Below are 18,076 nucleotides of genomic sequence, written 5' to 3'. Positions count from 1 at the left end.
CACTCCAAAGTCCTGTGCAGTGTCCCAGTCCTAAAGGGGTGCTGTAGTGTTGTCCAGGGGGTGCTCTGTCCATCAGGGGTGCTCCCCCCAAGTGCTAAAAAAATAATATTTTTTGTGTGTTTGTGAATTGTGTGCGCAGTAGCCGCACGTGCATCAACAAAGTAGTGCCAAGCGTGCGCCTGTGTCATAAGTAAAGGGCCGGCTGGCTTGACCGTTAAAGGGTGCTGTAACCCCCAAAGTACACTCCAAACCAAATAAAAAAATATTTTCTGTGTTTGTGAATTGTGTGCGCAGTAGCCGCACGTGCATCAACAAAGTAGTGCCAAGCGTGCGCCTGTGTCATAAGTAAAGGGCCAGCTGGCTTGACCGTTAAAGGGTGCTGTAACCCCCAAAGTACACTCCAGTCCAAACCAAAAAAAAAATTAATTTCTGTGTTTGTGACTTGTGTGCACTGAGGCTGCACGTGCATCAACAAAGTAGTGCCAAGCATGCGCCTGTGTCATAAGTAAAGGGCCGGCTGGCTTGACTGTTAAAGGGTGCTGTAACCCCCAAAGTACACTCCAAACCAAAAAAATAATTTTCTGTGTTTGTGAATTGTGTGCGCAGTAGCCGCACGTGCATCAACAAAGTAGTGCCAAGTGTGCGCCTGTGTCATAAGTAAAGGGCCGGCTGGCTTGACCGTTAAAGGGTGCTGTAACCCCCAAAGAACACTCCAGTCCAAACCAAAAAAAAAATTATTTTCTGTGTTTGTGAATTGTGTGCGCAGTAGCCGCACGTGCATCAACAAAGTAGTGCCAAGCGTGCGCCTGTGTCATAAGTAAAGGGCCGGCTGGCTTGACCGTTAAAGGGTGCTGTAACCCCCAAAGTACACTCCAGTCCAAACCAAAAAAAAAATTATTTTCTGTGTTTGTGACTTGTGTGCACTGTGGCTGCACGTGCATCAACAAACAGCGCCAAGCGTGCGCCTGTGTCCCATAAGTAAAGAGCCGGCTGGCTAATTTCTTAAAGGCTGGTGTAACCCACAAAGTGCACTACTCTCCAGCAAAAATAAAAAAATATTTTCTGTGTTTGTGTGCGCTTTAGCCTCACGTATATATCAATATAACATAAATGGAGGACCAAACTTTCTCCGATAAAAATAAAATAGGGAAAGATCAAGAACCACTTCCTCCTAGTGCTGTTGCTGCTGCTGGGAGTTGTTCAGCATCCCAGAGAGGAAGTAGGAACATCACTACTTTTACTAAACAATTGACCCTCCAACAGTCCCTAGCGATGAGGATGAAGTACGACAGCAGTCATCCTGAAGCAAAACGTATAACTGAGGCCTTGACTGCTATGTTGGTGTTAGACGTGCGTCCGGTATCCGCCATTAGTGCAGTGGGATATAGACAATTGATGGAGGTAGTGTGTCCCCGGTTCCAAATCCCGTCTAGATTCCACCTGCATCCTCAAAGCAGCAGCGACAAGCATGCGTCTGTCTGTTAAAGGGTGGTGACACCCTCAAAGTGTGCTACACAAACAATAAAAATATTGTTCTTTTTTTTCTGTATTTGTGAAATGTGTGGGCTGTAGCCGCACCTGCATCCTTAAAGCAGCAGCGACAAGCGTGCGTCTGTCTGTTAAAGGGTGGTGACACCCTCAAAGTGTGCTACACAAACAATAAAAATATTCTTCTTTTTTTTATCTGTCTTTGTGAATTGTGTGGGCTGTAGCCGCACTTGCATCCTCAAAGCAGCAGCGACAAGCGTGCGTCTGTCTGTTAAAGGGTGGTGTAACCCTCAAAGTTCGCTCCACAAACAATAAAAATATTCTTCTTTTTTTTTCTGTCTTTGTGAAATGTGTGGGCTGTAGCTGCACCTGCATCCTTAAAGCAGCAGCGACAAGCGTGCGACTGTCTGTTAAAGGGTGGTGTAACCCTCAAAGTGCGCTACACAAACAATAAAAATATTGTTCTTTTTTTTTCTGTCTTTGTGAAATGTGTGGGCTGTAGCCGCACCTGCATCCTCAAAGCAGCAGCGACAAGCGTGCGTCTGTCTGTTAAAGGGTGGTGACACCCTCAAAGTGTGCTACACAAACAATAAAAATATTCTTCTTTTTTCTGTCTTTGTGAATTGTGTGGGCTGTAGCCACACTTGCATCCTCAAAGCAGCAGCGACAAGCGTGCATCTGTCTGTTAAAGGGTGGTGTAACCCTCAAAGTGCTCCAAAAAATAAAAAACAATTTTTTTAATGTGTTTGTGACTTGTGTGCGATGTAGCCGCACGTGCATCAACATAGTAGCAGCGCCAAGCGTGCGCCTGTGTCATAAGTCAAGGGCTGGTTTGGACATCTGGTCCGGACTGAAGGACGTGCCAACAATTACTGACAAGTCTACTGTCACTGCATATGATACTGTCCTCAAAGCAGCAGCGACAAGCGTGCGTCTGTCTGTTAAAGGGTGGTGACACCCTCAAAGTGTGCTACACAAACAATAAAAATATTGTTCTTTTTTTTCTGTCTTTGTGAAATGTGTGGGCTGTGGCCGCACTTGCATCCTCAAAGCAGCAGCGACAAGCGTGCGTCTGTCTGTTAAAGGGTGGTGACACCCTCAAAGTGTGCTACACAAACAATAAAAATATTCTTCTTTTTTTTTCTGTCTTTGTGAATTGTGTGGGCTGTAGCTGCACTTGCATCCTCAAAGCAGCAGCGACAAGCGTGCGTCTGTCTGTTAAAGGGTGGTGACACCCTCAAAGTGTGCTACACAAACAATAAAAATATTCTTCTTCTTTTTTCTGTCTTTGTGAATTGTGTGGGCTGTAGCCGCACTTGCAACCTCAAAGCGGCAGCGACAAGCGTGCATCTGTCTGTTAAAGGATTACATCGGTGACAGCATCCAAGTAGGCATGTCAGACAGTCCGTACCTGTACTGGCAGGAAAAAGAAGCAATTTGGAGATCCCTGTACAAACTGGCTCTATTTTACCTGAGTGGCCCCCCCTCCAGTGTGTACTCTGAAAGTGTGTTTAGTGCAGCCGGGAACCTTGTCAGCGAAAGGCGTAGGAGGTTGCTTCCACAAAATGTGGAGAAGATGATGTTCATAAAATGAATTATCAACTCTTCCAGGGAGACCAGCCTCCAGAACGTACAGAGGGACCTGTGGTTGTGGATTCCAGCGGGGACGAATTAATACTCTGTGAGGATGAGGATGTACACAACACTGAAGAGGGTGAGGAATCGGTGGATGAGGAGGATGAGGACGACATCTTGCCTCCGTAGAGCCAGTTTGTGCAGGGACAGATTAATTGCCAGCTTGTTTTGTGGGGGCCCAAATGAACCAATCATTTCAGCCACAGTCGTGTGGCAGACCCTGGCGCTGAAATGTTTGGTTTGTTAAAGTGTGCATGTCCTGTTTATACAACATAAGGGTGGGTGGGAGGGCCCAAGGACAATTCCATCTTGCACCTCTTTTTTTTCTTTGCATTATGTATAGTTTGGGGCCTAGTTTTTCAAACTGCCATCCTGTCTGCCATTGCAGTGTCACTCCTAGATGGACCACGTGTTTGTGCCGCCCACTCGTATCTCTTAGCATAGTCATCCAGCTACCTCGGTGCAACCTTTTGGACATAAAAACACTATTGTGAGGTGTGAGGTGTTCAGAATAGACTGGAAATGAGTGGAAATTAAGGTTATTGAGGTTAATAATAGCATAGGAGCAGAAAAACCCACAAATTCTGTGATTTTAGCTGTTTTTATGCTTTTTTTCAAAAAAATACAGATCCAAAACACAAAACCCAGAACCCAAAACACGGAAGGGTGGTTTTGGCAAAACCAATCCAGATCCAAAACACGAAGAAAGATCCAGATCCAAAACCAAAACACAAAACACGAAAAGTGGCCGGTGCACACCCCTAGTATTTACATTTTATTTTGTTACTTCAGGAAAATGACAGATTGTGCTAATCTTTACAATTTGAGCTCTTTTACTGTATTAGTTCCAATCATATATATAAAGAGTCCACTCTGCGAACCTTGGTACCTGAACATATCATAGATGGGTTATTTAGCATTTAAGGACAAATTTCACTTCTTCTCTGACAAAATGCCTCAATCAGCATCAAACTCTGACTCTTCTAGAGACACACAGACACACACATTCTCAAAACAGGTGAAAGAGCCAAGCCACTTAGCACACTTATTAACAGGGCTGGAAACGTATGGTGCGTAAACACGGTACGATAATAATGCACAATATGAACGATAACGATATCGTTCATATCGTTATCGTTCAGATCGTTTATTTTTTTGTGTCTTCCAAACCTCAAACGACCAGCGATGCGTGGGCACGTTTGGACGATAACAATATCGTCCATCGGCCATGCATACAGGCCAACCTAGTTGATATCGACCAGGTTACATTTAATGGGCCACTTTAATGAGATTCAGCTCTATCTGTCTCATTCAGACCCGGTCGCAAGCGCCGATGCGCTCGCAACCGGGTCGATGGTCCCCACAGAGCATGCGCACGATGGAGCCGGCTCCGTCGTGCGCATGCGCGAGACCCGGCTAGTGACGGGCGCTCCATCGCTTGGAGTCTCGTAGCAGACGGGGCGAACTGTCGATGTTGAGTGACAGCTCGCGCCGTTTGCTGGGCGGGCTGGGGGCGTGCCCGGCCAAACTAAGGCGTTCCAGTCGGAACGCTTGCTGTTTGGGGGCGGCCCCACTGACATCATTGATGATGTCAGCGGGGAACTTCCTGCTTAAGAAGAGCAGGAAGTTCCCTGGGGCTTACGAGTGCCCAGACCCAACCTTCGGGTCTGGTCGTAAGCCCCGATGGTCGCGATGGTGATGACCATCGCGACCATCACCCTGATCGCAAGCTAAGCTGTGGGTGGTAACCCACAGCTTAGCTTGCGACCTGGAGGCGGCGCTTCAAAACAAGAAGTGCCCGCCCTCATTCAGAGTGAGCGATCGCTTCTTGCGATCGACTCTGAATGAGGGCCTATGTATTATGTAGTGCTAGACTGTAAGAGTTACTCACACATGCTGTGGACATGGACCAGTTATGAAATCCTGGTGGGCACTCTGGGCCCAAAGGATAGGTCAAAGAGTAGATGCAGTAACAAAGGCCAGCACTTTAACACTCTGGAACAACTAAAGTAGTTCTATATTCCATTTAGACACTTGCACAGTTGTAGACTCCCTCTGGACACATGGATTGAATCAGGACTCCGTCTGAACACAGGGACATTATCTGATCTCCCTACGACCACATGGACAGGATTTGATCTCCCTATGACCACATGGACAGGATCTAGACTCCCTCTGTACACATGGATAGGATTTGGACTACCTCTGTACACATGGACAGGATCTGGACTCCTTCTGAGCACATGGACTGAATCTGAACTCCTTCTGCCCACCTAGACAAGATATGGAGTCCCTTTGGATATACTATCAGGATAGCACTCTCCTCTCTGGCAGCTTTCTCTCTCATAATTGCAGCTTTCTCTCTGAAACTGGCAGCTCCCTCTTTGCAGAATTCTTGTTAAAAATAGCAGCTCTCATTCTGGCAGCCTTCACTCTCACAACTCTGCTTACAGCAGATATCTATGTGACATCTTCCCCTACTCTTCCAGCTTGATGGCAGATAGCGACACTATAATGATACATCTCCCTCTGGCAGCTCTCTGCAACCATTCTGTTCTCTGTACTCACTCTCTAATTTGATTCAGGATTCATTGTCAGGCTTATAGGTCTTGTGTGCTGTATCTCATTCATCAATATGACAGCTGCAGACACAGCAATGACCATACCTCCTTCCTTGGCTGCACTACACTTCTCTTTCCTTAGGGCTATTTGGTTCTCCATGGCAGATTCTGATGTCACTTCCTCGTTTGCTTCTCAAGTATGCTAGGCGATGAGATCTTCATCTTCCCAAGGGAGGCATTACAGTACACCCAGCGAGCGGCTCCTACTCTCCTCTCTCCCTTTTCCTGGGAATGTTGGCTCCAGGGATTATTTATGAATCTATCACATGGTCTCCCTCCCTTTACTCCAAGAATGCAGTATGCCTAGCTTTTTTCTCTTTCAATGAGGCCAATCTATGGGGTATGCATATCTACTTACTGCTCAAAGGATCCTGCTCTGATCTTCTAGGAATGTGCAGGGGCCGGCTTATATTTCCACTGTGATAATTATGCTAATTCCTAAGAATGATCACAAACACTGTGAATGTACTGACCCCATGCAGGGCCTTGAAAGACAAACATTCATCTCTGGGCTCCACCATCAGTGCTGGGATCCACAGTAGCTAATGCATGTAGTGTATACATGTAGTTACATCCCTGGTGTATGTACTGTGGGCCTGATTCAGAGCCGCTCGTAAGCGGCCGCTCGTTCGCTATGAGCAATGTTTGCACATCTGCGCATGCGTATGGGTCGTAATGCGCATGCGCAAACCAGTCATTGCGGTCGGAAATCATGTGCTCGCAAAACAGTGAGGAGCTGCTAATTTGATTGACAGAATGTACCGTTTGTGGGTGGTAACGGGAAGGTGCTTGAAAACGGGGGAGTGGAGATCCGAACGCAGGCGTGCCTAACGGGCAAAAGGGCGTTTAATGGGAGTGCATAATTAGTAAAGGAGCATCATCGACCACGTCACTTGGTTGTCTTTTAGCCTGAACTGCTTGCAGTGATAGCGGTAGAAAAAACCTACCACAAGCACTGCGAGCAGTTCAGATGCCTTTCGATGTACCCGATTAATCTAATAAATACCGGAGATGACGTGTGATGCGAACGGCAAAGGGACGTCTTTACAAAATAGCGAGCGCATTTTTCGTTAGCTCGCTCAGACATAGAGGCGTCAACGAACCGCAAAGAGCGAGCACTCAATTTAAATAGCAGGCCCCTTTTTTGGAACGAGCGTCTGGCTCTGAATCAGGCCCTGTGTACATGAGCATTGCACAAAAAGTGAGAATTGTCTTCCCATAGCAAACGGCTGCTGCACTGATTGTGTTCATATGCAGATAATACTTATGAACACTACCCTTATAAACAATTGAAATAGTGTGCTTTTTATGGTTGCCATCTAAAATATACTAACCTTGGCTTTAATGGACTGTAAGAAGTGGAAATCTATTCTGCGGAAGTGAAGTGCGGAGTAAAAATCTGCATAATAGACTAAACTGAATTGCAGAATGAAAAGAAAACATAAATTCTCCCCCCCCACACAAAAAACATTGGAGAGGCAGAGGAAATTAAATAATGGACCAATTGAAATAATATATTTCTAGCCTATTTAATGTTTGAGTAATCTGACTATCAATCAATCATAGTATATCAATATATGTTCTTCCTACTGACCTGAATGTATCTCCAATTCTGTCACGAAAGTAAAGAAAATTATCATGATCTTGGACCATCAGATCTCCAGTATTGAAATAAACATCTCCTTTCTTGAACACATCACATAATAATTTCTTTGTTGTGTGTGTTTTATTTCCAGTGTAACCAAAGAAAGGGTTGGCATGATTTACTTTGGATATTAGAAGTCCAGTTTCACCTGTGTGGGAAAGTTTAACTATAAATAACTGTATATAAAAATTAGCACATTTCATTTCTGCACAGATGCTCTGAGGGGCGTGTCTGTGTTACTTTCCCATTGGTGGCCTGCTCATTGACTCCTCCCTACAGTTGTGCCTACTGTCAGCATCCCTCTGATCAGCTCACGGGGTGTAATTCTTTGCTCTTATAATGTAACTTTGTGGGAGTTACCATACAGTTTTTACCAAACCCTTATAATTTTTATTATTATATACAATTATACAATTGCTTCACTAGCAGTTATTTATTAGTGCTTTTTTATAATGGAGTGAGCTGGGGGAAAAGGGTGTGATTATAGATATTGGTATTGTCTGGAGGCATGATATATATATATATATATATATATATATATATATATATAATATATATATATATATATTGTGATAGGATCACTGGTAAAGTGGTCTGTGGCTGGGACATTTGTCCCAGATTCCTGTCCTATGTGTTTAAAATCCCCAGGAGGAAGTCTGCAGTATAGCAGACTTGAGTTTCGGCTTTTTGAAAAGCCGGTTTGGGACCTGGGGGTTGTGGGTGAGAGGAGAGGGAGGGCTCCACCCACGGCCACTCCAGGTTTTGGTTCTCTTAGCCTGGTAACAGGCTTGTTAAGGTTTCCACCTGAGAGTGGCCAATATAAGCCTAGTGTGTTGAGGGCTGATTGTCTCACCTGGGAGAGCAGACAGGGAGTTTGCTCAGAGACACTTGGAAAACATATCTGTGAGTACTGTGCTGTGCTTTGTTGCTGGCGAGGGCATTAGGCCCTGCCAGGTTCTGGTAGTGAGGGAACTACCTGTGAAGTTAGTGCCCCAACAGGGCTAGGATTTACGTTTATGTTTTCTTTGTGTTATTTCTGACATTGTACAATAAAGATTGGTGCCGACCAGCTTGTACTTGCATCCAGACTGGTGTGCTGCTTCCCTGCTGCTGTGTGTGTGTAAGGAAGGAGTCCTCTACCCAGGAGAGGGACCCCCTAACCTAACTGTGTCACAATATGGTGGAGAATGCGGGCACCCACACACACTGAACTTGCAGCAAGAGGAAAACTTTCCATTTAAAAATTAAAGGGACAGACACCCAATTTGTGAGTGTGGAAATAACACTGTGTCCTTGGAGTCCCATAGAGGAGGCGTCAGCCAATGCTCAGAGAGGCAAGGTTCAGCTTCCAACCTACACCCCAGGACAAAATGGAGGACATTATTAAGGCCTTGCTCCAAGCTACAGCAGCTCAGCAGGAATCTACCAGGGCTCAGCAGGAAGCTACAGCAGCTCAGCAGGAGACTAACAAACTTCAGCAGGAAACCGCCAGGCAACAACAGGTTGCCATCGATGAAACCTGCCAGGCCTTAGCGGAAAACAGCCAGGCCATAAAAGAGGTGGTACAGCACCTGGTCGCCCGGCCCAGAGATGTTAATACTGGTCCTCCCACCACCACTCACTCCGTACGAGCCAGTCACTTCCTCCAAAAGATGACTTCGGGCGATGATGTGGAGGCCTATCTCGCCGCATTTGAAAGAACGGCCGAAAGGGAGAGTTGGCCCCAGGAGCAGTGGGCAAGTCTGGTGGCACCTTTTTTGTCTGGGGAGCCACAAAAAGCATATTTCGACTTATGCCTGGCTGATGCCAAGGACTATAAAAAACTAAAACAGGAGATCCTAACTCGCTTGGGAGTCACCACCTTTGTTCGTGCCCAACGGGTCCACTGCTGGGAGTTCCATATGGACAAGCCTCCACGTTCACAGATGCATGACCTCGTCCATCTGTCGTCAAAATGGCTACAGCCCGAGACGCTGACGGGACCACAGATCGTGGAAAGGGTTGTGATGGACCGGTACCTGCGATCATTACCTGTGACTCTGCGCAAGTGGGTGAGCCATGCAGACCCTAAGTCCGCGGACCAGTTGGTCGAGCTAGTGGAGAGGTACGTGGCAGCTGAGGAGCTGAGGAGTATGCCCCACCAAGCCCCGATGGCGCACCGGCGAACTCCCACAGACACTGGTAAGACTGTTCCAGGGGAGAAGGGTGCTGGGCGATGGGATGTACCTAAGACTGAGGGTGTAGAACCTGGAGATAGGCCTGCCAGGCCAGGAAGGTTCTTGCCCCGTAAATGACTAGACATTAATATGATTCAGTGTTTCCGGTGTGGGGACTTCGGCCATATTTCCGCTAATTGTTCACTTACAACTGAACCTATGCAATGTGATACTGCTCATGTCTACCGCAGGGGGTCTTTCTTTGCACAGACAGCCTGTACGACTGACCGGCAGGCTGAGACTGATAAGCACATGTGTGTACTCACTGTAGATGGCAACCGAGTAGAGGCACTGTTAGACTCTGGTAGCTTGGTGACACTTATAAAAGCTGAGCTGGTGAACCCCTTGAGGCATAAGGGGAAAACTGTTGATGTGACCTGCATACATGGGGATAATCGATATTATGTTACTGCCGAGGTGAACATCGAGACACCATGTGGCTCTGCTATAGTTTCTGTGGGTTTGGTGCCTGGTCTGATGTACGATGCAATATTGGGGAGAGACTTTGCTCACTTCTGGAAATTGTGGGAAAGCCGTTTTGTTCCAGAAGTGAACAACCCCGGTCCACTTGAGAAGGTTGTCGATATAGTGGAGGAGGGAGTTTCTTCTGAGTCAGAGTTATTCCCTTTTCCTACTATGGTTGGCGAACTAGAGAATGCGGAGCGTGACGGTGGCCCGCCAACTGATGTGCCTCCCATTGAGGTGGGAAGTGTGGTTGGGCCAGTGGATCATCTGCCTGATTTAGAGGTCAGAAGAGAGGTCTTTGCCGGGAGGGAGCAGTTGAATGACCCTACTTTGGTAAAAGCCAGGGAGAATGTAAAAGTAGTTGATGGTAAACCCGTAGACCCTGATAGTCCTTTGTCCTATCCCCACATGGTAATGTGTCAGGATTTGTTATATCAGGTGACTAAGAAGGGGGAAGATGTTGTGGAACAACTAATAGTTCCCAAAGCCTACAGAAGAACAGTGTTGTATCTGGCCCATGGTCGTAGAACGGCAGGTCATCTAGGGGTAGAGAAAACCACTGAGCGAATAATGCAGAGGTTTTTCTGGCCCGGGCTTCATAAAGAGGTATCTGACTTTTGCGCATCCTGCCCTGAGTGTCAGTATCATGCTCCCAGACCACGTTTTAAGGGACCACTAGTTCCATTGCCTATTATAGAGGTGCCGATAGTGAAAGAGCACCTGAAACAGGCTCAACAGGCACAGCAGAGGGTATACAACCGCAATGCTCGGTTACACAGCTTTGCTCCTGGGGACAGAGTGGTAGTGTTGGTTCCCACTGTGGAAAACAAACTTTTGGCTAAATGGCAAGGCCCTTTGAAATCTTAGAAAGAGTGGGACTGGTCAATTACAAAGTTTACCAGCCGGGGAAAAGAAAGCCGGAACAGATATACCATATAAATCTGTTAAAGCCCTGGAAAGATAGAACGGTACTGTCGGCCGTCCGAGCCCCTCCAGTAAGTCCAGGGCCCTTAGTTCCCGAAGTGACAGTGGCAAAAACCCTGTCGGCAATTCAACAACGAGAGGTCAAGGAGTTTCTGGTCAGAAATAGGGTGCTGTTCTCTGACGTACCTGGGAAAACCTCGGTCGTTAAACATGACATCATCACTGACCCAGGGGTTAAAGTTAATCTAAAGCCCTATAGGTTACCAGAAGCACCAAGAGCATCGGTGTCGAAAGAAATTAAAAATATGCTAGAGTTAGGGGTTATTGAAGTATCACATAGTGAATGGTCAAGTCCCATTGTGTTGATTCCAAAGCCCAACGGGAGTGTGCGTTTCTGCAATGACTTCCGAAAGTTGAACAGTGTTTCAAAATTCGATGCCTACCCGGTGCCACAGTGGAGAAGGAGGCGTTGGCCATAAAGTGGGCGTTACAAACTTTTACATTTTCAGTGGAACACAGGCCAGGGGGCCTGTTGTTTAAAGCAGACGCGTTTTCACGCGTTCATTGTTTGGGGGCTTCAGTTGTTCCGCCCCATAGGTCGAAACAAAGGGGGGGATATGTGATAGGATCACTGGTAAAGTGGTCTGTGGCAGGGACATTTATCCCAGATTCCTGTCCTATGTGTTTAAAATCCCCAGGAGAAAGTCTGCAGTATAGCAGGCTTGAGTTTCGGCTTTTTGAAAAGCCAGTTTGGGACCTGGGGGTTGTGGGTGAGAGGAGAGGGAGGGCTCCACCCACAGCCACTCCAGGTTTTGGTTCTCTTAGCCTGGTAACAGGCTTGTTAAGGTTTCCACCTGAGAGTGGCCAATATAAGCCTAGTGTGTTGAGGGCTGATTGTCTCACCTGGGAGAGCAGGCAGGGAGTTTGCTCAGAGACACTTGGAAAACCTATCTGTGAGTACTGTGCTGTGCTTTGTTGCTGGCGAAGGCATTAGGCCCTGCCAGGTTCTGGTAGTGAGGGAACTACCTGTGAAGTTAGTGCCCCGACAGGGCTAGGATTTACGTTTATGTTTTCTTTGTGTTATTTCTGACATTGTACAATAAAGACTGGCACCGACCAGCTTGTACTTGCATCCAGACTGGTGTGCTGCTTCCCTGCTGCTGTGTGTGTGTGTAAGGAAGGAGTCCTCTACCCAGGAGAGGGACCCCCTAACCTAACTGTGTCACAATATATATACACACATATACACACACGTATATATATTTTATATATTTGTTTTAACTTCATCATGCACATTTTAGAAACTTATAGTAAAATGTAGACACAAGAACATGAAGTAATATTCAGGAATTAGCACAATTTACCTTTTTTGACTTTTTCACACCAGCCTTCTTTATTTTTTATTGGTTCATCTTTTTGAATGTCATATTTTATCAAGTCAAAAGGAAACAAAAGCTGGAAACAAAATAGATCATATATTATTACTAACATTCTTTAAATCTTTGACTAAATATAATTTACAGTGTATATAGAGGAAATCTACATATACACTCCATGGCTACATTATTATGTACTTGGTAGGAACCCTCTTTTTGCTCCCAGCAGAGCCTCCATTTTTCATGGCATGACTTCAACACGGTGCTGGAAACGTTCCTTAGAGATTCTAGTCCATGGTGACATGATGGCATCATGCAGTTACTGCAGATAAGTAAGCTGCACATTCATGCTGCAAATCTTCCATTCCACCACATCTCAAAGAGGCTTTATTGGATTCAGTGTTGCGGATCGAGGGGGAGGGGGCATTAGAACAATTGTCCAATAAGAAGCCCATAGGCTTCTATTAGGGGCGTTGCCTTAGTGGGAACAAAGATTTCCAGAGCTTGGTACATACGGTGATTGAGGTCAAACCTCCAAAACCTGCATATTCTGAGGTTTGACTGTATTTTTAGTGTTGATACATCCTGCTCAATGAGTTAATTGTACTCTAATGGCCTCCACAGTCACCATATCTCAGACCCAGTGGGGAGCGATCAGGAGTCCTAATTCAGGACGATCGGCCCATGAAACACACACACTTCTCCATGGGCACTTCGGGCACCCATGGCCTCACTCTACATTTCGGGGCCAGGCTCTCTATTAAGCAATGCTCCTAATACAAGTCTTTGGGTTTCTTACCCCAGAGTATAACTCTGATAGGATCCCTCCCAGGATCCTCTGCGACTCGCACATGCACAGAAGGACTCCCGGGTCATTAGCCTGGCAGTTCCCACACCGCAAGGAACAGCTCTTATCGGGAGGGCTTAAATCTGCATGCATACGGCGTCACTACACACCGGTATGCATGCAATCAGTGGTGGGATGCATCGCATACAAAATGCTATGCTTGATGCCTCACACCCATAGTTATGTTTGTGGAACCAGCTTGTAATTACATGGGCTGTGTGACATTAAGCGTGATCTTCCTGCAAGTAGCCTTTAGATGAGTAGAATGTGACCATAAAGGGATGCAACAACACTCAGGTACATTGCGGCATTTCAGCAATGGTAAATTAGTATTACGGGGCCAAGTACGTGTCAAGAATACATTCCACACAACATTATATCACCACAAGGCAAGGTGGATCCATGGGTTGGCTCATGCCAAATTCTGACTCTACCATCTGCACATCGCAGCAGAATTTAATATTCACCACACCAGGCAACTTTTTCTCCAATTGTTAAGTGTCCAGTTTTGGTGATCAGTGCCAATGGGAGCTTCAGGTTGCTGTTCTTAGCTGTCAGGAGTGGAACCCAGTGTGGTCTTCTGCTGTTGTAGTCCATCCACATCAATGTGCAATGTGCTATGCATTCAGAGAGGTTTATCTGCATACCACTGCTGTAACGCATGGCTATATGAGTTACTGAGGCCTTTTGTCAGCTTGAACCGCTCTGGCCATCTCCTATGACCTCTCGCATTAATAAGGCATTTTTGTCCACTGAACTAGCCTTTCAATAATTTTAGCGTCTTTATCCAAATAGGAAAAGAAAATGTTAACAACAAATACAACAATATCAAAATATTGTACAAGATTAAATGAGGAAAATGAGAATACCTTTATCACTTCAGACCGTTAGCAGCATATTCACAAATGCTGCTATCAGCTAATACCAAATTATTTAAAACGTACTCCAATGAAAATGTAGTACTGTACATTACCTTGTAAAATAAATTGCTGCGGCCAACAGATCCAATTTTTCCAGTGTGGTTCATGAAACAAATGTTCCCTTCAGTGGCACCGTACAGCTCACACATCTTTATATCCCCAAACCTTGTGATGAACTCTCTCCACACATCACTGCGAACGCCATTCCCAACAGCCATGCGCACCTTGTGATCCTTTTCACCTTCTCTCTGCATAAATATGACAAACAGCATAGAAAACAGAGGGTAATATTATATCCCATGAAAATTATACAGAATCAGATTAGCACAAATTATTTATGCTGGGGACTAGTCATAATAGAGCAAATAAAATGCAGTAGATATGTCTGTTGTTAGTATATGTAAAGTTTACAATCATTTTGTCTCCTATAAAAGGTCTAGTAAACTCTGCAAACCCTCTCAACATCAAAAATATACCAGTATCCCCAAGGAGCATAGCATGATCCAGGCTCAAGAAGCCCCATTGGCACTAAACTCCCCATCGCCTGATGAGTGTTCCCTCCTAACAGTGCAGGGTCAAATATCAACCATAACAGTGGCGTAACTACTGCCCCCGCAGCCCCCGCGGTGGCTTGGAGGCGCTGGGTAGCTTGGGGGCGACGGGGGCAGTAGTTACGCCACTCAGTTGCGGAACTCCCGTGACTACGGAGGGTGCGGTCGCACCCCCCATCTGCCGGGCGCCCGCTGAGTGTGTTACCAGCGGGCGCCCGGCTCCTATTCAAACCCCCGGCGGCAGCCGGAGGACGGAGCTCCCTCCGTCTTCCGGGTCCCGCAGGGCACTATGGGAGTGATGTCAGGACGTCACTCCCATAGTGCCGAGGAGCGGACGCCGGGGACGGAGCTCAGGAGTGAGCTCCGTCTTCCGGGTCCCGCAGAGCACTATGGGAGTGACGTCATGACGTCACTCCCATAGTGCCGAGGAGCGGACACCGGGGTATGGACGGCAGCAGCACTGGAGCGGGGATAAAGGTAAGTGTTTTTATTTTTTCTTTGTGTGTGTGTTGTGTGCGCGCGGGGGGGAGAGCAACTACAGGGGGCTAACTACTGGGGACAACTACAGGGGGCTCACTAGTGGGGGAAACTACAGGGGGATCACTGCTGGGGGCAACTACAGGGGGCTCACTATTGGGATCAACTAGGTGCAACTACAGGGGGCTCACTACTGGGGGCAACTACATCGGGCTCACTACTGGGGACAACTACAGGGGCTCACTACAGGGGGCAACCACAGGGGGCTCACTACTGGGGCAACCACAGGGGGCTCACTACTGGGGGCTCACTACAGGGGGCAACTACAGGGCACAACTACAGGGGGCACTACTAAAATGGGCACAACTACAGGGGGCACTACTAGAAGGGGCACTACTTGAAGGGGCACAACTACAAGGGGCACTGCATATGGGCACTACTAGAAGGGGCACTACTTGAAGGGGCACAATTACAAGGGGCACTGCATATGGGCACAACTACAGGGGCACTACTTTAATGGGCACAATTACAGGGGGCCCTGCATAATGGGCACTACTACAGGGGGCATTGCATAAGGGGCACTATTACGGGGGCATTGCATAAGGGGCAGTAGTATAGGGGGCATTGCATTTTGGGGCACAACTACAGGGGGCACTGTATAAGGGGCACTAACTTGATACACACAGTTTACAGTTTATAACTATGTTCCCAATAATCTGGTTCTACACGGACATAAAAACTGTGCAACCTGTCTTGAGCTGAGGTGACAGACTGGCAGGAGCAGAGAGGAGGGTTGGTGAAGTAGATCTGTCAGGGTGGGATGTAATGGGCATTACTGTTTGGCATACTGTGTATTTGGCATTACTGTGTGCACAATGTGCTATTAGGGACATTACTGTGTGGCATAATGTGTAAGGGGCATTACTGTGTGGCATAATGTGTTGTATGTGGCATTTCTGTGTGGCATAATGCGTTGTATGTGGCATTACAGTGTGGCATAATGTGAAATAGGGGCATTACAGCATGGCATAAATTTGTTATAAGGGCTTTACTGTATGTCATTATGTGTTATACGTGGCATTATTGTGTGGCATGTGTAAGGGGCATTGCTGTGTGGCAAAATGTGTTGTAAGTGGCATTCCGGTGTGGCACACTGTGTTATAAGTGGCATTACTTAGTGTGTCATAATGTGTAAGGCACGTTGCTGTATCATGTAACCACACACCTTAAACGTCGTCTTTGGGTGTGTTTGATCTTTGGGCATGGGGGGGTCGTCTGAAACTTTTTTGGCATGGGAGAGCAAAATTTATAGTTACGCTACTGAACCATAATCATAATGAAATAACGAGACAGAGACTTGTAGAAGGGGAAAGGAAGGTCAGCTTTATTTATTTTGAAACTAATTAAACTATTTAATATACAGTATAACTGAACTAACTAATAGAAGAAAGAAAGACAGACATAGTATGGTGGTGCAGAAAGAACGGCCCCACAATGCAAGATCACCAACTGCACTACTAATGATCTCATCTCCAAGTGCCGGCTCAGCAGCGATGGCTTGTCGGGCCGCCAGTCTGAAAGGGCTCTTCGGTGGGTCGCACCTGGAATCTGTGTGTGTACAAATCTCGTGTGCGACCCGTCAGTTGCGATGTGAAAGGGGTACAAATGGGTGGGCAGGAAATAACTGAGCAGTTTCTATATAGTTGCTAAACCACTACTATCCCCTCTCCTTGGTGCAGGTCTTCAGTGAGTAACCACAGAGGTCCCATCTTCAGCTGGACACCCTGGCATGCAACTGCAACTTTATTTTCTTTCTTGCACTGCTCTAGCATTATCTATGCTGGCCAGCATGTGTCAATGACCTTTTCCTTATGGACTGTTTTGCTTGCAATTTTGGTCTCAGACTTGTTTGCAGACTTTCTTGGTTGGTCTGCCTGCTCCTGCTCTTGTCCTGTTCTTGGAATTGTTTACTTGCTACACATCTAGATGTAAGATTTTGAATTCCACACTGATGATCCACGGTTCTATGTTCTCCACATATTCCTGCTAGTCAGCATATCTCCAAGGCTCTGTTACTTGGCAGTGCACTCTGCTTGGGGCATGTTTAAAAAGTGGAAGCTGGGATGTACACAGGGGTGCCGAGAGGATGGAGAAGTGAGTACTACTTACCTGGGCTGCTGGAGGGGCCCAGGTAAGTTGCACATCGGGCAGGGAGAGAGTGCTTCTGCTCAGCATCAGCAGACTTTCTCCACAGCAAATGCTGCTGTGTGCTAGGCTATAGAGGCTCCAGAGAGCCTGCTGCCTCTGGGCTACAGCAGTCTCCTCTCTCTCCCTGCAAGTGTTATGGAGGGGTGAAGGAAGGGGGGCGATCACACTGATCGCTCCTCCCCATTTGGATCTTCCCCCTTGGTTGAGGGGGACAAATCCGCCCATTTTCCCAGCACATGCCGCCGCACATAGTATTTTTAAAAGAATTGAAGGGGAAGGGCCAGGGACGTGCAGTCAGGGTAGGCAGAGCCTCCCCTGTCATACTCGCTCCCCTATCATACTCCCTGTCATGCTCCAGAGTTTTGATATATAAATTGTGTTTTTATACATGTGTGCCTCCCCAGCCATTGACCTCACCACAAGTCACTGGGAAGGGCATAGCCACACCACACTGATTTAGCCACGCCCCCCTGTACCCAGGCCCATCATTGCTTTTGATGGCCCTGGTTGTAATAAGTAAAGTTGAAAAGTTCACTAGCACATAGATTCATGAAAAGGTAGTGGTTGCTATCTGATAAACACACAGAGCCAAACCTGTGATTATTTGCTCCAGTATTACACATTCTCAGCATTGTTCATCACATTTGTAGACTTATTACTTATTGGTTGCTACTTATTGATCATAGGGGTCAATGAAGGATAC

At 46.7% G+C, this 18,076-nt stretch overlaps 1 protein-coding gene across 2 annotated transcripts in view; it reads right to left on the bottom strand.

Annotated features, from left to right (window-relative positions):
- Positions 1-18,076, bottom strand: part of SLC27A6 (solute carrier family 27 member 6) — a 112,374-nt gene that overhangs the window by 50,582 nt on the left and 43,716 nt on the right. For both annotated transcript variants that reach the window (XM_088475118.1, XM_088475117.1), the window contains 3 exons: positions 14,191-14,385; positions 12,359-12,449; positions 7,339-7,537 (listed from right to left, as the gene is read on the bottom strand). In XM_088475118.1, the coding sequence (XP_088331244.1) occupies positions 7,339-7,537; positions 12,359-12,449; positions 14,191-14,385 (485 nt within the window). The remainder of the gene's footprint in view (positions 1-7,338; positions 7,538-12,358; positions 12,450-14,190; positions 14,386-18,076) is intronic.

This window comes from Taudactylus pleione, unplaced genomic scaffold (genome assembly GCF_031769625.1).
Source record: "Taudactylus pleione unplaced genomic scaffold, aTauple2 ptg000162l, whole genome shotgun sequence".
Taxonomy (NCBI): Eukaryota; Metazoa; Chordata; class Amphibia; order Anura; family Myobatrachidae; genus Taudactylus; species Taudactylus pleione.
Note: the sequence above shows the minus strand (reverse complement) of the source record. Positions and strands in the feature narration are given on the sequence as shown.